We start from the raw sequence: 20,924 nt of genomic DNA on the forward strand, positions 1-20,924 counted from the left end.
GCGGTGCATTCGCCCAATTCGGGCCTGTTCCGGCGCAGATCAAGCCTCGTCAGATTTTAAGCCTTTCACCTTCGAGGTACGGGGTGATTGGGCTGGCTTGATCCCTGTATTGAATCTTGTCTGGGATCAGTCTTTGGATGGGGGGACAAAGAAAACTTGGCAGAAGGTGGTTTGGGACATCAGGCGTCCCATCTTCGGCATGCTATCAGGCGCCACCGGGGCAGCCCAGCAGGAAGTGAAACACGCAGCTTGAAATATAAGAATAGTTTGTGACTTTCCAGAGTCTATAGCAATGCAATTCTCACTTTGTAGCTTAGTTTTGTATACTAGACAGGCTATCGTAGAGCATTGGGAAATTGAATCATAGAAAAAGTGCACATGTATAAAATGGCATTAAGCAGGCAAAAGAATAAGACCCTCGATTTCAAAGGTCTCAATTCACAACAAATCATTGAGACTCATGGACCAGCGAGGTAAACCTCATGTAAACAGTACTCCGTAGAGGCTCCGCCCATTTTAATACTTCTGTTTGCCGATAAGCCTTATCGCCCGCTATAACCTAAACAGGACTAGCGTCATCGCGTCTCGCGTCGGGATTTCGAGATGCGCTTTGTCTCGAGCCGCGAAACCGTTCAAAGAAAATTGGTGCCTTTTACCTCCAACTCGAACTTAAAAGCCTTTTTCTTCCCATCCAAACCTGGCTTCAACAACCATGGCCACGACTCCAGGCCGCCGACGTGGAGCGCCCTCCCACGCACCACGACCAGCCCGCTCATACACTTACCAACCTCCTGAAGCACCGCTGACCCTGGAAGACCAGCGCCAATTCGCCTCTCTTCTCTCTACGAGCCACTTGCGTGATCTGCGCAAGCATCTTGACCATGCGATCGAAAAGCTCACATCCTCCGGCGGCGAGGTGAACGAGCGACTCGCGGACGCCCGTGGTCGCTACGAGAAAGACAAAGAAGTCAGACGTCGCCGAGGAGAAGAGGAGATTCCAGATGAAGAAAGCGCTGAGTACCAACGTCTTGGCGAAGAGGAGACCAGAGTTGAAGCCATCACCGCGCGCCTGGAAGAGAAAACACGATTCATCATCGATTCTACAGCCCGATTGCAAGGCCTGACAGATGCAGTCGCGGATGTTGAAAAGGAGGAAGGACAAAATATTGAAACTGCAATGGGGGAGAGACAGACTCGTTCTCGGCGCTTAAGGCGGAGGGATAACGAGGATGATGAGAACGAAGGCGAAGATCCCCAGGATGATGATTATGAAGATACCCGAGAGAAGGAAGCCCGGGAGCGCAATGCGCAGAACCCGCCCAGTAGCCGAATTCTGGCGAAGGTGGCAGAAGAAACCAACAAATGGAATGGTCTTTCTCTAACTGAGAGGTATGAATCCTATCCTGTGCCTTCATAAGACCCACCGCTAACAATTACCAGATACGCCGGAGACAACAATTACATTGGCTTCTACAAGATGGTCCACGACTCCAAATTCCCTAGCGATGATGTACCCCCTCTGCCCCACTCCTCAACGTGGTTCCAGCACATGGAAGACCCGAACGAGTCAAGAAACGGGACATCAACCCGCTCTCGCAACCAAGGTCGCGCACCAGACGACGACGACGAAATCGCCATCCAGCGCGAACGTGTCTCCCTCAAATGCCCACTTACTCTTATGTCCTTTGTCGATCCAGTGACAAGCACCAAATGCCCGCACAGTTTCGAGCGTGAGGCTATTACGAATATGATCCATAGTAGCCGGACGACTATTGCGCCGCCGGGTGCACGCAGGGGGCCAGAGTCGCGTTCGCTTTGTGAAATGTCCTGTCTGTTCTACTCCGTTGACGGCGGGTGATCTACGGCCTGATCCTGTTCTACTGCGGAAGGTTCGTCGTGCTGAAGAGCTTGAGAAGCGGGAGGCGGAAGATGATCACCTTGAGGAGAATCGAAAGACCAAGGATCGCAATGGTATTGAGCTTGATAGTGATGACGGCAGTGATGATGCCATGGATGTCGATGCTCAGCCTGCCACGCAGCGGATTATCAAAGCCGAGCCGCTTAGCCAGGTTCCTCGTCCCCAAAAAGGTGACAATGAGGATGAGCTTGAAGAAGGAGAGGGAGAAGAGGAAGTGGAAGAGGAGGAGGAGGAGGAGGAGGTGGAGGAGGAGGAGGAGGAGGAGGAGGAGGAGGAGGAGGAAGAAGCCGCCGATGAGACAATGGCGGACGCTGAAGACGAAATTGTCAATGATAATGAGAAACAAGCAGGTGAGGACGAAGAAGAGGAGGATGAAGCAGAAGAAGAAGAAACCGCTGACACTACGATGGCGGATGCTGAAGACGAGAATGAGAATGAGAATGAGGAACAAGAAGGAGAGGGGGATGAAGAGGAGGAGGAAGATGAAGAGGCAGAATACCAAGATGCAGACGAAACAGGCATCGAGGCCGAGGAAGAAGACGGACAAAGTGAGACTCAAGTCGCCGAAGAGCCCACCGACTCAATTGACGAAGAGAATGGCCAAGCTGACGAAGAATACTCCAAGGAGGCAGATGAAGATGAAGAGGAGGCAGCGCCTACAAATCCCCCATCAGCAGCACAGAGCGATGATGGAAGTGAAGAGCAGCCGGATCAAGAGTACACCGAAGAGACTCAGCCAGAACCCAGTGTGGCCAGTGAGAACGATCAAGATGCAGACCAGGAGGGTTCAAACGACTCCGATGGCTCAGAGGAGACCGAGTCAGTTGTCAAGAGTGAGAGCAGTGACAGTGAGATTGATCGGGATTGATGTGATAATTCCAAGACCATTTATGCCAATGCCATTTAGCGAGTGTTACCTGGGCGCTGTTTACGAGTATGTGTAGACTGTAGAGGGCAGTTCGAGGCATAGTAGCAACTGTGGAGAACCTTATATCTAACCAGGCACCAAGGCATCCAGGTGTCGAGGTGTCGAGGTGTCACCCCCGCGTGTCAGGATTGGCTCGTGGGTCTCGGGCCAATCACTGGGGCTTCCGAATCTCCTTTTGCATCGCTTGCGGCTTGTCTTCTTTCCCCCGTTTGTTCCATCGTTTGTCTCGTGTCCGGGATGTAACCTGATCTCTCCAGGTTCTGTAAGCCACACGTTTGAAATAACCCCATAAAATACTACACCCCAGCTTTGGGCACGCGACAAGAGACAGTATCATCGTACCATGTAACTCTGCTATCAAAGCGGTAGGACGCTAATCTCCAGGGCTAGTACAAGGCCCATAAGCCGCGATAAAACTCCCCTATTATCTGCGTACTACCGTTATTTGCTATTATTTGCCATTTACCTCCGACCATTATCTCTCTGGATGCTACCCTGCAAGCTCCCGTTGATACCTCTCATCTTTTAGTGTCTTTATTTTAAAGATCTCTCCTCAGCTCTATCTCTCTCCCTCTCTCTCTCACACACTTCTCTCACTCATCACTCGCACAACCTGTAATGGACCACAAATCACCAGTCGCATCGGCTGAGCCCGTCCCTCGACCCGCAGGATGGATGTACAAGGCGGGCTCCATCGGCAAGTTCTCTACCAGCTGGTATGCCTCTCCGCGCATCCAACTCGGCATGGTCGCCTTCGTTTGCTTCCTCTGCCCAGGCATGTTTAATGCCCTGAGTGGTCTAGGTGGCGGAGGTAAATCTGACCCCAGCTTGGCGGACAAAATGGTATGAGCCATGTTTTCTTTTTTCTTTCTTTTCTTTCTTGCTTCTTTCATCCACTATGCCTATTTCTCTTTGTCCCCGGGGAAATAGACTCGAAATATTGTGGGGGCCAATTTTCTTATTTTTCTTTTTTTAAGTTTTTGGATCGTCTAGCCTCGGCTCCTCTCAGATGGCATCGCTAACAATAACTCCAGAACATCGCACTGTACAGTACCTTCGCAGTCGTGGGTTTCTTCGCCGGCACCATCGTCAACCGTCTCGGCGTCCGTCTGGCCCTCTCCTTCGGTGGAATCGGCTACACCATTTAGTCCATTAGTCTCTTGGTTTCGGAGCATAAGTATGTCCCCGGTTTCAACATCTTCGCCGGCGCCTTCCTGGGTGTTTGCGCCGGTCTCCTCTGGGCCGCCCAGGGCACCATTATGATGTCCTATCCTTCCGAACACCAAAAGGGCCGCTACTTCGCTTGGTTCTGGGCCATTTTCAACATTGGTGCTTGCATCGGCAGTTTGGTATGTTTTTTTTTTCTTTCTCACTTCCCCCGCCCCACCTGCTACCCTTCCTTTTGGCTTGGTAATTAATCTTACTTCTACATCTAGATCCCGCTCGGCCAAAACATTAATGTCAAAGAGAACAAGACCGTCGGCGATGGAACTTACATCGCCTTTATTGTCCTTATGTTCTCCGGCGCTTGTCTGGCGCTCTTCCTTTGCGATGCGGATAAGATCGTGCGCCCTGATGGATCGCGTGTCATTCTGCGAAAGCACCCGAGCTGGAAGACTGAGATTGTAGGACTTTGGGAAACCATTCGCTCCGAGCCCTGGATTATTCTTCTTTTCCCCATGTTCTGGTCTTCCAATTGGTTCTATACATATCAGCAAAACGCCATTAATGGCGCTTACTTCAACACACGCACTAAGGCACTCAACGGTTTCTTGTATTGGTTCGCGCAGATCGTCGCGGCTGTCATCATTGGTCCGCTTCTTGATTTGGAGAAGGTGAGGCGGTCTGTGAGGGCCAAGGCTGCGCTGGTCATTCTCTTCATTTTAACCGTTGTCATCTGGGGCTCTGGGTATGCTTGGCAGAAGAAGTATACTCGTGATGACGTGAATCCTAAGATTCACCCTGAGTTCAAGGGCTGGGATTGGGAGACTAAGGGATACGTTGGGCCTATGTTCTTGTACTTTTTCTACGGGATGTACGACGCTATCTGGCAAGGTGTTGTCTACTGGTAAGTCCGATTCATCAATATCGGCTTGTCAAACATGCTAACGGTGTCTAGGATCATGGGCGCTCTCGGTAACTCAGGCCGCAAGCTGGCTAATCTTGCAGGCTTCTACAAGGGTCTGCAGTCAGCCGGCGCAGCCGTGATGTGGTCTCTCGACGATCACAAGCTGCCCTACATGAACGAATACGCCTCAAACTTCGGTCTCCTATGTGGCTCCATTCTCGTCGCTGTCCCCGTCGTCTTCTACAAGATCAAGGACTCTGTCCCTGTCGAAGAAGAGCTCGCTGGTACCGGCGAGACTCTTGAAGACGTTCTTCCACCCGGTGCTGTTGAATCCAGGCGCACCGGCGATGAGAAGATCTAATCTAACCTGTAACTTAACCTGCATGGTTTTTTTCTTGGTGTCGGTTTCACCATTGTACACTTGGAACAACTAGCGCTCGTTTTGTTCTGGGTTTGTTTTTGGATCTGCAACTCTCAATTCTGGTTCGATCAGGGGTTGTGTTTGGGTGACTGTGTGACCTTCACAGTTGCTCCCAACCTGCCCTGGTGCGAATCCATGTCTACTTACCCATTTTTAATAGCGATGATATCAATTTACGAAGATATGTCTTTTGTTTCTCGGTCCCTAGGACGCTGTATATCCGAGCTGTGGTGCAAATGTGCGTTGGCCTATGGCATGGGCAAAATTAACAGCCATTAATTATCTGCAACAGCATACAACAGACTACATGCTTCTGGCGACGCTACACAGGAAAATCCAGGAATCACACCTGGGCACTTGGGTAATTATGATTGACTATCACGAAGGGAAAGATGATATGATGTCCATGTAAGCAATGTGTAACAATGGAACAATATGGCCCCCTGCAGAGGACGCCTTGATACCAGATTTAGCAATGACTAGAAGCAGGACAAGAGGGTATTCGCTTGTCGGAAAGAGGGAAGCAAAATGTTCAGACCAACAAAACTCGATAAAGCAAAGGGAATCCAGCAAGCACTTTGGTTGTGAGTAGGAAGACGCTTTCCGCGGAAACCATCGCCTCCTATTCTCTCCGGTAAACTCTCGCCTCTTTTTCATTCGCAACGGGGTGATCGAACAAGGGAGATGATTGTCATGTTGTTTCGCAGTGAGATTGCGTCTTCACGTACCATAAATTATGATGGGAGTGAGACTCGTGTTTTACACATTCCAGGCCGAGACTTGGACATGTGTTTCAGATAGGCTGTCTTCCGCAATTACCATCAGTGAAACTATAGCAAACGGTCTATCCATGAGACTTGGTATGCTTAGAAAATTAAATCACGGACTGAGCGACAGGAGTTGTCAAGATCGGGCAAATGTAGCAAATAGTCGAATCTCAGAACCAACAGGAAAAATCGGGACCATATTACTTGGTGACAAGATTCAAATAGTCGGCCACAATGAGAGTCACCATGCTGTCACAAAGTCAGTGGGGAAAATCGGGGGGAAAGTGGGGGCAACTAACGCATGAGGAGCGATCCGCACGTAGTAAGTGCCGAAGCCCCGGTAGAAGCGCAACCAACCCTCCTCCTTGGCAACCTTGCGCGCACAATCAAACAAACCCTTATAAGGCAGTTTGCCAGAGGCATCCTTCTGCTGCTTCTGAAGACGAGTCTTGATGAAATCGAAAGGCAGCGAAAGGAAACTAGCAAAGAAACCCGCAATCGCGGAAGCAGCAAAAGTCTGGCTCGTAGTAGACAGAGTAGTGTGCTGCCGAAGCTGCGACTTCGCCTCAGAGAAGAAAGTCAGCTGTCCCATATTTAGAGCCATGGCGCGCACAACCGTCGGTGTCGCTCCAGCCCACAGACCAGCCACGCCTTCTGCGCGAGCAATCCTGCCCAGCGCATCGAAGGCGCCACGGTAGTTCGCGCGAGCCTCGGGGGCCTTGAGACCGTCCGACTGCATGCGGATGAGCGCCAAGTCGGCCGGGTTTCCAATCATCGCTGCGATGCCACCGGCTGTCAGCCCTGCGGCGGCGCGCTGTGCGAATGTCACCTGCTGGTCCTTGGCCTTAGCTTTGGCATTGAGATTCTTCATGAATGTCTCGAAGAAGCCCAGACGGGCGGTGGTGTAGAAGACCTGACGTAGGAGACCGGCCGATAGTCCAGTATAGAGGTCGAGGACTTTTCCCGAGGCGATGATGTTGCGAGTGACGCCGAGAGCCGAGGGCTTGGGTCCTGTACGTGCGCCTTCGCCGGCGAGCTGGAGTCGCACTTTGACCATGTCAACGGGCTGGATCACGGCGGTGGCGGTCATGCCGGCGAGGCCACCATTGACGAAGGGGAGGGCGGCACGGGTCCAGGGGTGGTGCAGGAGCTCCGAGGAACCTTCATTGGAGCTCATTGTTGCGCTTTGCACGATGGCACTCGTGGTTTTGGCGTCTTTGGGAGCGGATGCCATAGATTGGGGATATCTAGATATCACACGGTCAGACGTGTAGAAGCACAGCGAGCTTGCAGACTGACGAGTAGAGCTATACGGCAGAAGCTTCGGCAGTTAGAAAAGGTCCGTTGTTTTCTTTGGTGGATTTGGGACGAGGAAGGTGCTTGCCCATGGATACTTACCGATGACGTAAATTGTTCACTCGACACGAGTTCACCACGATTCACGACTCACGACTCACGATTCTCGGCTGACAACTGAATGTTGAAAGAATCAAATAACCGGAGATAAATAAGAATATGAACAGAAGCTGGGGGATGTCACAGGACAAATTGTCAGGTGCGGGGTGTATGTAGTCAAGTACTCGAGGGGTCTAAGCCTGTCTATATACGAGATGCAAACCGTGCCCGAATGTTCATTCCGGGAGATCCCTCCCCTTCAACCGATGCCTCGCCCGACACACGTTCTCCGCTTGTGGAGTCTACGGGAGTTGTTGGCGCCGTGGGGATTTCCCGCGAGAACTGCCTATACAAAAATAAAAAGTGGAGAGACGATACTCCAGACTATATTTGCGTTGGGCCAATCACATCGGCTGCATATAAACCCGGTCTTTATGCACGAGCGTGGACACGTCTGCACTCTGAGCTTGTCGGAAATGCGGGGACACATGCTTGACTTGTTACCTCCGGGCGTCCGAAGATACTACCTGTGAGTCGCTGAAGATACCTACAAAATACTCAGACATCAACGGAATACTAGACAGTCATTGCGCGGAGAACTGAAATCCAGATGTCCGATGATACCCGAGGGAAATCTTATCAACTGTCGCTGCATGGGGCCGTCTCAACAAAGCTGCAGCTCCCAACGTGATCTATCCTGCCATAATGATGAGCCAGAATCTATACCGAGCCCCAGAGGGCCCCGCCCTACGTCAAAAAAATGCATACGGATATAATTCCATTCGGCTATTCCATACTCCTCTCCCGCTTCCGCGTTCGGGTCTTCACCCGAGGGTATATCAACGGCAGTCCATTCGGCCTTGGTCGCGCTGACGTTGACGTTGACCTTACCCCTGATTATGGGCCACTCTGATGGAAATTGAACACTTGCGCTGCCTTTTATTGGTGGATACTTGATGCTAGTTCGCACTATATTGTGTAGCCTGTGGATTCCTCCGATCTGGTTCTTTTCGCCGATAACCGGCGTTAACGCTGTCGAGTAAGCTTTGGTCTCTGCGAGTCCACTCTTTCTGGTGCCTTATTGAAGACATGGTATTGGTCGACCGTGACGATTTCGGATCTAAATATCAACTTGCAACATCTACTGGGGATCGGGCATTTCGGTAAAGGTGAACGGACGACTGTTCTCCGGGAAATGTGATCATTGATTCGCCCAGAGCGAGATTCGTTGCGCATTGAAGCTGACTCTGACGCGGGAAGTGATGTTGCGTGTTGAAGCGGTGTCTGTGGGCTTATGCTAGGAAAACATGAACCGCGTTTAAGCGGGCTCGATCTAACTCAAAGGAAGCAAATGAGAAAGGCACATCGGACTCGACCGGCCGCAGCCAGTATACATTGAACGGTGTACCAATCCGCCTATTGAGCTTTTGTGTCATCGAAGTCCGAGACGTGCAGTGTAAACCGAGTCCCAGGCTTTCAAGTACGGAGAGGACCTCATCCCCGTCAAGCTAGGTACGAAGAAGTACGGGCGTCTCCGATGTCCATCAGTATATTGGTCATTTTGGAGGATATTCAGATAACCCTTGAAAATTTTGATATCGGCCGCCGCCGCCAAAGCAGCCCATGTCCGCGTTCGCCTATCTCAGCGTGAAAGTGTTAGCAAAATGATCGATATTTCCAAGACAAACAAGCCCAATCCACTCTAGACCCCAATGATCCCGCTTTCGACAACAAAGCTGACCAAGATTTTCACGCCAATCTGTCAATTTAGTCAGGGCCACGATCGTCACCCCCACTCCGCTCCGCGGAAAGGGTTCTCGGCAAGTCGGGCCCCACGGGCCTAAAGCCTCATATCGGACCCACTGCCCGCTCGGCATGAGTCTTCGGGATAGTCACTGACTTGGCTCCGTGGATAAAGGGGCTAATCGTGGATTGCCGGGATGCGGGAACGAGCAGCGGTAGTGATCATGAGGCTTCCAACATGAGGCTTCCAATATGACATTGCGCTTTTCTCAGAACACTACAGTCGTGCTCTGCTCTAGAAAAAAAAAAGAAACACACAAAAATTCACATCAGAGGTTCTTGTTGGGTTCCAAAGCTGTATGTCGTGCACGTTAATCTTCCGGGAGCTTATGTTTTGTTCCTGGGGGTTAACTAACCCATTGTCCAAGCCCTGGAGGGGTGCTGGACAGCGATTGCAGCGACCCCTGTACATCTAAGTTGTCCACGCTATCTGTAAAACTTCATACAACTTTGGAAGCTAAGTCATGAGACACTATACTTATTTTTTCCTCCAAAGTCGAGCACCTGTGCCCTATGAGGGAGGGGATAATCTTCTAAGCTTACTTTTCATGACCTTGAATATCTACTAGTGCTACTCCTACTTCTATCCCGATATTACTGGCATACAATCCATGAATTCTGATTCGAAGCCCCAACCAGTCTTCATGACTGCTAAATTGATACGGGCTACATTGAAAACTTTCTCTGCCAGAGATCGATATTATCTGTGCATATGATAAAATGTAGTTCCATTGAACAGAACCTGACTATCCAAGCAAAAGGTCTGCTGTCTTTGAGCGCCAACTGAAAAAGCAAAGCAAAATGATAAAATAAGCAAAGTGGGGCATGACTGTGAACAGCAGTGATTAGGGCTACAGGAAGCCTGGGGGCAAGGAATGACCCGGAATGTTCGTAAGAAGTACGAACAGGCCTGATCCCCAAAGATCCCCAACTGGCATTATCCATGCTTAACCCCAAACCATCTTCTCAATCTCATTGTCCTGGGAGATCGAATCACCATTCTCCATCTCTTCGTTTCCCTCGCGGTATCGCCATCTCTTACCCATGACCTCCTTAAAGGTCTCGACGTCGAGATCACCACGCATGATGCTGTCGGAGAAGGACTTGACAGGCTGAGCGGCACCCAAAGGCTGAAGCTTAACGTCAAGGTCGGGAGCAACGAACAAGACAGCGCTGATTCGACGCACGCCAGGGGTACGGCGAACCCGGTGTTTGGCAGCAGACACCCGTCCACCACTCAGGATAACGGCACACCAGCCCGTCAAGACAACAGTAGCATCACCAGGGACAGGAATCCAAGTCCCGGGAGTTTCCTCAAGTTCAAGTCCGGAAGTTCCATCCTGGAAGATGATGGAAAAGGTTCCGTAGTCCGTGTGGGCTCCGCATCCATTCGACGATTCCGGGTCAGCTGTGTGGGGATTGTAGTCACACAGGCGGTAGTTCATGTTGTATGACTTGTGGGCTGCAGACAGATCGGTGCCAGCGAGAAGGCTGAGAGAATCCAGGATGGTGGGTACATAATCAGCACTAAGCTGGTTAAAGAAGTTGAGGACTTCTCCAAGGCCGTGGGGATCCAGGGAATCACGGAGCTCCTGTGGGATCCGGTTGTTGCGCAAAGGCGAGAGGTCGATGGTAAACTTCTGGTCAGACTCTGTCTTGTGCAGAGCAGCGGTCTTCATGACGCCCCGGTGGGCGTAGGTTGCGTTGAGCTTGCTAACATCGTCAGTGCTAGCGTGAAGATGGTCAAAAAGAGCTCGGATGGCTTCAATGGGTGCCTTGGCTTCGATGTTGACAGAGGCAGTTGTGGAGCTGTTGCTCAAGAAGGACACTGTCGGAGCTTCATCCGAGACAGTGGTGGGCGAGGCAACAGGATTTTTCTGATGAGGAGTGATAACGTTTGTAGCCATGGTTAGATGATTCGATGATAGAAAGCGAGTTGTATGCAAGGAGACTGTTGAAGGAGAGAGGTTGAGAGGTTAATATAAGATACACCCATTACGTCGTAGCAAACATGCCCCACCATTCTCGTGTGCAATGATCGTCTAGCACAAACAATTCTCACTTCAGTTTGACAATTCACAAGTAAAGTGATCCAACTCCCCTTTCTCCACACGTCATTGTTTGCCGGGTAGGACTCCTGACCTCCACCGGCATCTCGTTGACAATTTGGACAAAGTCAGATGACAAAATTATATCGAAGATGAGAATTGCAAGTTGTTCCCCCACCGGAGCAATCAATGTCATTATTCAATCAATCATCAACACAGAACGCTAGAAAGGAGTCCACTGCTAAGATATGTTTTTCGTAGTATCATCATAGGTCATTGTAACGTTCCATTCACCACCCAAGTCTCAAAGCAAAGGCATGGTGACACGGTTCTCGTAATCAACATTCTCTTTGACACTTTCAATGCGATCATGACAAGTCCCAAAAATTCTATCCCAGAGACGTGTCTGCTTTCCGTAATTATGGCTCTTTCTCCATCCATACCGGTGGTGGAGATCATGATCTTCAATCACCAGCTCCGCATCAAATAGTTCCAACAACCAGTTGACGGTCGAGGGTGCACCGCCATGCAGTCGAAGTCCACTATGACCAATGAACTCAGAGAATGCAATATACTGGAAACAAATCCACCAGCCGTAGAACCCCATGGGTAGTCCCAGAACCTTCAACGTTCCGTACGCAAGAAGCGGGATACCAGTGATATCCATGAACTCTTGCTCGTGGTCCGCATAGGCCGACAGCAATGGATTGGGGTGCTTGGTCAAGTGGTGTCTGCGGTGGTACTTCCATAGAGAACCGGTCGAGTGCATCATGCGATGATACCAGTAGAACCAGAAGTCAACAGTAATGCTGTAGAGACCGATCTCCAAAGGCAGCCATTTCCATTCAAGCGAACTGGGTGTCTCATTCGTTCGGTAGGTCAGATATATGGCCATAACCATACGAACCGATGATGTTGAAATAAGTTCTCGAATGACCTTGCCCACTCCAACATCTGGAATCTCGTCACGAGGGTGTTTGTCGCCGTCCAAGAAGCCGTATCGCTGACCGAGCCTACGCATGATGTGCATTTCATGAATCCCATTCAGCTTGAAAGCACTGGAGTATAGTCCAAACGCCGCCAGAATACCCAGGTTCTTTCCGGTATATGTCGTGTAGGCATGGTGGAGGACCAGCGGGATCGCGGCGTGGAGTAGGATCCACAGGTGAAGGGACCATTCCCGTGTGGCGGGGATTTTATCTTTCTTGGAGAATACCGGCACCTCTCCGTCAAGGTCAACGAGGTGTAGACCAAGCAGTTCGATCATCCAGTGCCAGAAGTTCCATTGGGATCGATCCTGGCGCCAGGTCGACACCATAGAATCCGCTGGATTTCGTTTGATAGTCACTGTCTCAGTAGACATCTTCAAGGTCGCTAGAGATTCACTTCAAAAAGCAATCATTCCTGAAATCTTTCAGCATTCTTATATGGATAGAATGATTCCGATGCAATTGATGCTTTCATAACATGTGAAGTCATGATCGCCGCCCTTAACACCTAAGTGGCATGCATTGCGAGAACCTTAAGAGAATCAACGAATGAACGATGAGATTCCCGACGACAGAAATCGTCTAGAAAATGTTGGGGGCGTTCATGCCCCGTGTTGTGGGGGTCTCCAGTAGACTTGTGACAGTAGCGTCTGCCTCGGTCTTCGGATATCATTCACCAAAACGCGGGGAATACATGACCTAGAGGCATCGTATTGACACCTGCAGCAGTCCAAAACAATGCATCGGGATTTTTTCTAAGTCCGCGTCTTGAGGCGTATCCAGGTGCGTACCCAGTTTGACTTGTCGGTAGAGTAAGGCCCGACAAGGGCCAAAAGTGATCAGAATTGAGTGAGGATCAACCTTGAATACCTACTAGGTAGTATGATGGTGTGCATGATCTTCGAATTATCAAGTCTATCCATACTCTTAGGTGTACCTACAAGGCGCAGACAAATTTATTGAACATATAACATTCATTGACTATCATGTAAGAAATTTCATCGTAAAGGACACAAACTCCAATCAGCCAGTCGGGACCGGTGGCTAATGTTTTAAAAAGCACAATCCAAGATCGGGGGAAATCAAGACATATCCAACGCTCGTCCCGATACAAGCGGCAGACGTCGGCAGCGATCCAAAAGACCATTACCAAGTAAAAGCAGCACGCCATGCAAATGACTCATTCATCCTGTTCAGGAGAACGAGAAACAAGGAGAAGAAGAAATTTTGAAACACCACTCAGACCCTCTAAACCTGGGGAGCAGCGGCAAGGACATCAGGGGTGGCCTCGTCAGAGTACTTCTTGAAGTTCTCGTTGAAGAGACCAGCAAGCTTGGTGACCTCTTCCTTGAAGGAGGTGGAGGCGGTCCAGCTCTTCTCGGGGTTGAGGAGCTCGCTGGGGACACCGGCACAAGAGGTGGGGACGGGCAGGTTGAAGGTAGCGTAAGTCTCGTACTCGGCCTTGGCGAGCTCGCCGTTGTGGATGGAGTCCAGGATGGCACGGGTGTACTTGAGAGGGCAACGCTTGCCACCGGTGGTAGCGCCAGCGCCGACCCATCCGGTGTTGAGGAGCCAGGCGTTGACCTTGTGCTGCTTCATCTTCTCGGCGAGCATGTGAGCGTAGCGCATGGGGTGCAGAGCCAGGAAGGGCTGAGCGAAGCAAGAAGAGAAAGTAGCCTGGGGCTCGGTGACACCGTCCTCGGTACCGGCCATCTTGGAGGTGTAACCGGAGATGAAGTGGAACATGGTCTGCTCGGGGGTGAGCTTGGAGATGGGGGGCAGGACACCGCGGGCATCACAGGTGAGGAGAATGATGTTGGTGGGGTGGTTGTCGCTGATGCAGGGGAGCTTGGCGTTCTCAATGTACTCGATGGGGTAGGCGCAACGGGTGTTCTCGGTGAGTGTGACATCGTCGTAGTTGACAACACGGGAGATGGGGTCGAAGACGGTGTTCTCGAGGACGGAGCCGAACTTGATGGCGTTGAAAATATCGGGCTCCTTCTCGGCGGAGAGACCAATGCACTTGGCGTAGCAGCCACCCTCAATGTTGAAGACACCGGTGTCGGTCCAGCAGTGCTCATCGTCACCAATAAGCTTACGCTTGGGGTCGGCAGACAGGGTGGTCTTTCCAGTACCGGACAGACCGAAGAAGACAGTGACATCACCGTTCTCGCCCTCGTTGGCAGAGGAGTGGAGAGTGAGGACGTTGTGCTTGACGGGCATCTCGTAGAACAGAACGGTGAAGACACCCTTCTTCATCTCACCAGCGTACTCAGTACCGAGGATGACCATCTCCTTGTCGGCGAAGTTGATGGCAACGGAGGTGGCGGAGGTCATGCCCTCAGTGAAGCGGTTGGCAGGGAAAGAACCAGCGTTGTAGATGACATAGTCGGGGTGGAAGTGGTCAAGCTCCTCCTGCTTGGGGCGGATCAGCATGTTGCGCATGAAGAGAGCGTGGTAGGCACGAGCGCAAACAACGCGAACACTGATGCGGTAGCGCTCATCCCAACCGGCGTAACCGTCGATAACATAGATGCGGTTGCGGGTGTTAAGGTAGTCAACAGCACGCTCACGGTTGATACGCCAGACCTAATCGGAACATGTTAGCAGCCAATCTTATCGATGACGTCATGAACGTGACAGCCTCGGTACCAAGGGCGGGGGAAGGGAGAACCAAATTTGGCCTAGGAAGGCAAATTGGGGGGCAAATTAGGGGGGCAACGAAATATCCAGACACAAGGGCATGGAGAATGCTTCGGTAGAAACGGCACCCTCAAGGGGTTGCACGAACTGCCAGAAAAGCTTGACCATCCGATGCATATGCAAGGGATACAGGTGGATCGGTCCCATATGCAAGGACATGTACTTCGAACAGTGACAAAGGCAGATATGCAGTAAAATCGCGCACTCAAAGAATCAAAAATCACTCACATCGAGGGTCATGGGCTTGTTGACGGGTCCCCACCAGATATCACCTTCTGAGGAGGCTTCCTGGACAATACGCTTGTCGGAGGGGGAACGACCAGTCTTAGCACCAGAGTAGGCGCTCAGAGCACCGCTTGAAGTGACAGCGGTACCAGTCTCGTAAACGAGAGCATCTTCATAGAGGGCAGGGACAGAGGGGTTGGCAATCTAGGGTCATGTTAGTCCAGGAAGTAGAAGAAAGTAAAGACCATGAAAGGTCTGAACAGTGTGGGGTAGGTCCTTACAATAGCAACACGGTCGTAGTCAATGTGAGCAGTCTCGTGAAGCTCCTCCTCAAGCTCGGTGTGACCCTTGCCAGGCCTAGAATATGAGGGTTAGCGACAAGGTATCAGATGGGAAGAGAGAGACGGCAACATACTGAACACCACCGGGGTGCAGCGCAGTGCGATTTACTGATGTGGCAACCATGTTTCTGAGTGAAGTAGAATGATAATTATTGTTGCGTTGTTTCGCGATCTGTTGTGAAGAGAAATCTGTAGCCAAAGGACCTGGAGAGCTGGTGCGGTCGAGGGGTATATAATCCTTTCCGGCAGTGGCCATGGTCGAGATCGGTCCTAGTATCAAGGAGGTTCTCGTGCAGTTTCCGCGCTGGTTTCTCCACAGTTTCACGGGTGATGTCGGAGAGTCAAGGCCGAGCTGAAGCGGACACGCGGTTGGTGATGGATGAGCGTTGCCGTGGGTTGCAAAATGCCTCGAGGCGCAGTCCGACTTGACCCGAAATGGTTCTAGTGGACACGAAAGGGATTCGGAACGAATGGGCTTTCGTTTTTCGGAAAGACAAAAAGCGGGAGCAAATGGAAGTGGATTGTCAAAAATAACTCAAGTGTCGTACTTGTAGTGGGAGTTTCAGAAGTGAAGAAGCTAGGGATTGTGGAAGACCTCTTTTATGGACATCTATGACGCTTGCGGCAAACTACATTTTTTGTTCACAAACAGGTCTGGAAGCAAATAGTCTTTTTTTCCTACATAGTATCCAAAGTATTCAAAAACCAGATAGCTAGAAATCTAGAAATCATAGAACAATAGCCTCTACGGACGAGAGGAATGACGCACCATGACTTCATGTAGACTAGGGAGGATGTCACTACGACAAAATGGGCAAATCGCGGGGGGCTGACATAATCGTCGATCAACCGAGCTATCAATTTTCTTTTTCTTTTTCTTTTTTCGACTGTGTTTTTTTCATGTGTGTTTCAATTTTCGGCTTCAATCAACCCGACTTCACAGAGTTGTCCGTGGAAAACAACAATCCCTTCCTAGCCCGAATGACGAAAGAATCGGCTGAAAAGTCGGGTGTGAGAGAGCAGGACGCAGCAGCAAATAACGGCGTTTAACCCAGCCGAGGATGATGCACCCGTCTCCATCGATCGCGGCGGCGGGGACCAATCAGAAGTCAGCCATTTCCACTTCCAGCTTAGTCGGGTGGGCAGAAGATATTGCCGCTGGGTCCAAGGCCCCCTGTTTTGCTGGTTGACGATAATGCTCGTCGTCTTCGTGCAATGAGATCAACGCCAGCCTCCGAGCGGTGGTACCTGGGTCCCATGCTCTCCAAATGCATGCTCCAGAGGAACCATGCACTATGGCCCAAATTACGTGTTGGAATAACCGGCCTCGACCGAGTCCATGTCGTGGAGCGGTCTGCCGTGATTATTCTACTGTCTCTGACTGGGTTTTCGTGTCGGGTCGGTCGCGATCGCACGGGATTGCGCTGCCTTGCACGATCACAGTCCAACCCCAGATCCTGCTCCCCGTTAGCGGCGGATCCCGAGCCGGCTACGGCCTCGGGAGCCCAACCTGTTGTTCTTCTCTGTCCAGGCAAGTAATAGGGTATCGTGAAACAAATCATCATTTTTGCGCGATTTTGTCTCATTACGTAGTAGCTTCTATTTCCAAGTAACCTGCTGATCATTTTCGTTTGCCCCCATCCTTGCGCGTGACATGCCAGTCCGGAAGTATGTACGGGATATACACAGTTGAGGCTTTTTTCCTCCCTAAGGAGTAAGGGCTAGTGGGGAAGTGCCCCTGGTCTCCTCCGCAAAAGAGGGATATCTATAGATGTGGCTAAGCATACCCCGTGATCTTGAAGCCGTCAAGTATACTCCCAGACTTTTTCCAGATTCCATGGGTCTGGATCTTCGCTTTGCCCCTTTTCGTCTTCACCCGTCGCATTATCTTCTTTTTCCCGCTATCTTACCCGGGTCAAGATTCAAGATGTACATCTCGGCCCCTGATAACAGCCAATCAATTTGAGAAACTTAGCTTCCTATTTTACCCGTTGTGATATGTACCATCTGGGATCTCATCCGAGTACCTATCATCTAAATTTCTGCCCAACCAGCACTTGCGGTTTGGAAACGGCCTGGGCCGATGTATTTGAAGGGTAGGACAAAGATCAACTCTCCTATTTTCCCCGAAGCCGACTCCAGGCGCGAATGCACGTCATTGTTGACATTTTCCCCATCTCGCTACGGAACCCCGGCCGATCCCATGACTCGTATCGATGCGAAAGATTATTCCGGCCCTTGCACATTTCGGTCGACCTGCGCCTCTTGGCATCTTGGCTTTTTTCTGGGGAAGATGTCGCGTGGCCTCCCCAGCTTGATCGGATGCGGGGTATACAGTTCTTTAGGGCTGAGCCTCGCCTCAGATCAGTTTTCTGGGCATTGAATTATCTAAATAAAACTTCATTTATTTATTTAGTGGGCCATTTTGAAATTTTGTGGTCTGGCACTGACTAACGCTAATGAAATGCCCAGGTGGAAGCTCCAAGCCTCCTTTTTGAAGAGTCATATTCCGTTTGCCAGCTACGTTGACTTCATGTTTTTCTTGAACCGATTGGCGTGTTTGATGTACTGAATCAAATATGCAGATGGTATCAATTTCCAGATTGCCCAGAAATTTACCTAACAACCCCTCAGTCACCTGGACAGAACTCAAAAATACGTAGGCTTGGAGCAATTTTCAAGGTTCGAACCTTAGAACCCCGGATGTACTTCCAAGATTTTATCAAATTTGAAGTTCGATCCATGAATACAGGATATCTCGCGGCCAGGTGGTCTTGGGTAACCAAGTTGTGACCTGCCCAGGTGTCACAGACTATAATCAAGCCCTGGAGTGGACTGTTAGGGAATAGGTATCACTCAGGGCTAGTATTTCCAATGTTGACTTTTTGAACTCATTAAACTTCATCATCATATCAGCAACATAGATCTAATAGAGGCCCACAGGGTTTGCTTTGACTTGGATTTATGATCAATTCTCCAAATGAGCAAGATATATATTGAGGCAAAAAGACGAGAAAGTAGACAGCTTAATACAAAATGATCTCGTCATTCGCAGCTCCAGCCTCGAGCCAACCACCTAGGAGTTTCCGCGCAACACCAGCGACCAGCTGGGGGTAGTTAGGAGGAGGAACTGCACCAGCAGGCGGTTTGCGAGCCGGGTCACCAACAATCCAAACGATAGGGTCGGACGAAGTTCCAGCGACTTTCTCCCTCAAGGCCTCGATATCTTCTAATTCAAATGCCCGACCAAATATGATTGCCCGCACCGGGCGACTGTAGTCTTTTGTGCCGACATTGTTGGGATGCGCAGTTTGAGGGTCCTGGCCGGCGAGAATATGAGGAATCTCAGATTGGGCGGCTTCAAGGCTTTGAATAAAGTGGATGACTGGTAGGAAATTAGCACATCGAGAATTTCAAGGGACACTACTATGTAGAAAATAACAAAGTGTCTTATTGGCTGGATGGGATGGGAATGCTTGGCTGACCTTCGAACTCGGGTAAAAGAAGCTCGGAGACCGGCTTGCCGATTTGGTCATCCAGAGCGCAGACCACAATTGGAAGGGGAAGAGACATTGTGAATAGATATAGATGACAAGGTAACCTTTGAATTTGGATTGGATCGTTTGAAGAAGACGGAGTGCTGAAAAATGGGTTCCAGTCGATCTGTTTTTATCTAGAAGCTCGGAGTCCGGCCTACTCGATGCGGCTCGTGGCACCCGCTAGTTACTAGCTGATTTTGGGTCTAGTGTCGGAAGGTCCCACAGGAGTAGTTCCACTGTTGCAATCATACGCTTTATTTCGTACCAGATCTGTGTTCAGTGTACTTAGATACTACAAGGAACAATAAGAACAGAGCTTTGATTCCATGTATACTTCCAATATTAAGGTTCGGGCACTTCTACCCCATGTCGTCATCAGTACCATCTAGTTGTCTTCATGCATTTCTTTGCGAGCCATATCGGTGAGAAGGCTCCATGTGTTTTGTGTGAAGCAGATTAAGATGGTCTTCCACCAAGTGTATATCTCATGTTTTCTGTAAAAATAAACAATTTGGGTGGCTAGTGATGTGATCGCGCCGGCCCATGCCTTCCGTCAACTTCGTCCGAATCGGGATGACATTGACCCGGACCATCACTTTAATGCTTGACACAATCGTCACCCAGTCAGCTGTATCATCGCCACTACTACTCTTCTGATCTTATCCAACTTCTATCTCCATCGTATCTAGATCTCGGGATGGCAGCTCCACGGCCCCTATGTCGTTCCACTCTCATCAAGAAGGCAGGACGCTACCGCATGCTATCAAGCCTTCTCTCTGTGCTCGATAGATACCTCTCGTGGCCACTACCGCCAAAGCCAAAAATCGAGATAGCAATACCTTCTACAGTCAGCAAGTGTCCTGGCTCAATCGATCTACAAATCTACACTGCGCCATCGAAGAGCATTTCTTCGAGAGTCCAATACACAACTTCACCTCGTCCAGTACTGATAAATTTCCATGGTGGCGGATTTTCCATTGGAACCGCACTTGACGATTCTCGATGGGCAGGAGCCGTGTTGAACGCCTATCCAGATGCCGTGGTGGTAAGCGTCAACTACCGCCTGGCTCCAGAGCACCCGTTCCCAACAGCATTAGACGATGGCGCCGACGCCATCCTCTGGCTCTGGGAGCGAGCCGACCAATACAATCTTGACATAGATCGCTTTTGCTTGAGCGGGTTCAGTGCAGGTGGTAACCTAGCACTGAGCGTACCATTGCGACTACAGGACATATTGCACCAAAGAAGCCAGGAATCAAGCAAAAAGATATCACTGGCTGGACAGATTGCGTTTTATCCAAGCGTAGACTGGACGCGAACACGCGCAGAGCGAGATGCTACGAATCCCATCTCCTCAGAAAAATCCATGATTTCACCATCTTTGTTTGAGTTCTTCGATAATTCTTACCTTCCTCATGCTGCGCTTCCAAAGTTCTCGGGTACAGACCGGGTGGATATGTCTCATCCTTATCTTTCGCCCGGTATAGCGCCCGAGTCGACTCTGCTTCCGGCTTATGCACCTGCTGTTGCGGTTTATACTTGTGCATGGGACCAGCTGCTTGTGGAAGGTAATACCTTTCGTGAAAGGTTGGCTGGTTTTGTAAATGATGGCAAGATGACGAGCGTGGGTGGGTTCGTGGTCGAAGACGTTGTCCATGGGTTCGACAAGATGCCGTCGTTTTGGAAAAAGGCTCCAGCTAGGGCAAAGGTGTATGATGATGCTCTCAAGCAATTAGGGGCTATGTGGAAGACCGACTGAGCTTCCAAGCTTGTGTACCT

General features: G+C 50.4%; 8 protein-coding genes across 8 annotated transcripts; 3 read left to right on the forward strand and 5 right to left on the reverse strand.

The window, feature by feature from the left end:
• Positions 1-712: 712 nt before the first annotated feature.
• Positions 713-2,786, forward strand: N7506_000507 (SUMO ligase MMS21; the record flags this gene model as incomplete). Its single annotated transcript, XM_056949803.1, has 3 exons — positions 713-1,389; positions 1,441-1,730; positions 1,795-2,786. The coding sequence occupies 3 exons, from the start codon at positions 713-715 to the stop codon at positions 2,784-2,786; spliced, it is 1,959 nt and encodes a 652-aa protein (XP_056815718.1).
• A 678-nt stretch (positions 2,787-3,464) lies between these two features.
• N7506_000508 (DUF895 domain membrane protein) lies at positions 3,465-5,275 on the forward strand (the record flags this gene model as incomplete). The annotated part of the gene is made up of 5 exons (XM_056949804.1): positions 3,465-3,689; positions 3,881-3,949; positions 3,995-4,195; positions 4,283-4,914; positions 4,966-5,275. 5 exons carry the CDS (start codon positions 3,465-3,467, stop codon positions 5,273-5,275), a joined length of 1,437 nt encoding a protein of 478 aa, XP_056815719.1.
• A 1,027-nt stretch (positions 5,276-6,302) lies between these two features.
• N7506_000509 (putative mitochondrial dicarboxylate carrier protein) lies at positions 6,303-7,336 on the reverse strand (the record flags this gene model as incomplete). Its single annotated transcript, XM_056949805.1, has 2 exons — positions 6,303-6,351; positions 6,402-7,336. 2 exons carry the CDS (start codon positions 7,334-7,336, stop codon positions 6,303-6,305), a joined length of 984 nt encoding a protein of 327 aa, XP_056815720.1.
• A 2,911-nt stretch (positions 7,337-10,247) lies between these two features.
• Positions 10,248-11,207, reverse strand: N7506_000510 (uncharacterized protein; the record flags this gene model as incomplete). Its single annotated transcript, XM_056949806.1, has 1 exon — positions 10,248-11,207. The coding sequence occupies one exon, from the start codon at positions 11,205-11,207 to the stop codon at positions 10,248-10,250; it is 960 nt and encodes a 319-aa protein (XP_056815721.1).
• A 445-nt stretch (positions 11,208-11,652) lies between these two features.
• Positions 11,653-12,711, reverse strand: N7506_000511 (sterol desaturase family protein; the record flags this gene model as incomplete). Its single annotated transcript, XM_056949807.1, has 1 exon — positions 11,653-12,711. The coding sequence occupies one exon, from the start codon at positions 12,709-12,711 to the stop codon at positions 11,653-11,655; it is 1,059 nt and encodes a 352-aa protein (XP_056815722.1).
• Positions 12,712-13,585: 874 nt separating this feature from the next.
• acuF (phosphoenolpyruvate carboxykinase PCK1) lies at positions 13,586-15,862 on the reverse strand (the record flags this gene model as incomplete). The annotated part of the gene is made up of 4 exons (XM_056949808.1): positions 13,586-14,926; positions 15,269-15,469; positions 15,547-15,622; positions 15,681-15,862. 4 exons carry the CDS (start codon positions 15,860-15,862, stop codon positions 13,586-13,588), a joined length of 1,800 nt encoding a protein of 599 aa, XP_056815723.1.
• A 2,770-nt stretch (positions 15,863-18,632) lies between these two features.
• Positions 18,633-19,179, reverse strand: N7506_000513 (uncharacterized protein; the record flags this gene model as incomplete). Its single annotated transcript, XM_056949809.1, has 2 exons — positions 18,633-18,991; positions 19,092-19,179. 2 exons carry the CDS (start codon positions 19,177-19,179, stop codon positions 18,633-18,635), a joined length of 447 nt encoding a protein of 148 aa, XP_056815724.1.
• Positions 19,180-19,842: 663 nt separating this feature from the next.
• On the forward strand, positions 19,843-20,904 carry N7506_000514 (alpha/beta hydrolase; the record flags this gene model as incomplete). The annotated part of the gene is made up of 1 exon (XM_056949810.1): positions 19,843-20,904. One exon carries the CDS (start codon positions 19,843-19,845, stop codon positions 20,902-20,904), a length of 1,062 nt encoding a protein of 353 aa, XP_056815725.1.
• Between the last annotated feature and the right edge of the window lie 20 nt (positions 20,905-20,924).

This window comes from Penicillium brevicompactum, assembly GCF_028827555.1.
Source record: "Penicillium brevicompactum strain IBT 35665 chromosome Unknown utg000001l_segment0_segment0, whole genome shotgun sequence".
Classification (NCBI taxonomy): domain Eukaryota; kingdom Fungi; phylum Ascomycota; class Eurotiomycetes; order Eurotiales; family Aspergillaceae; genus Penicillium; species Penicillium brevicompactum.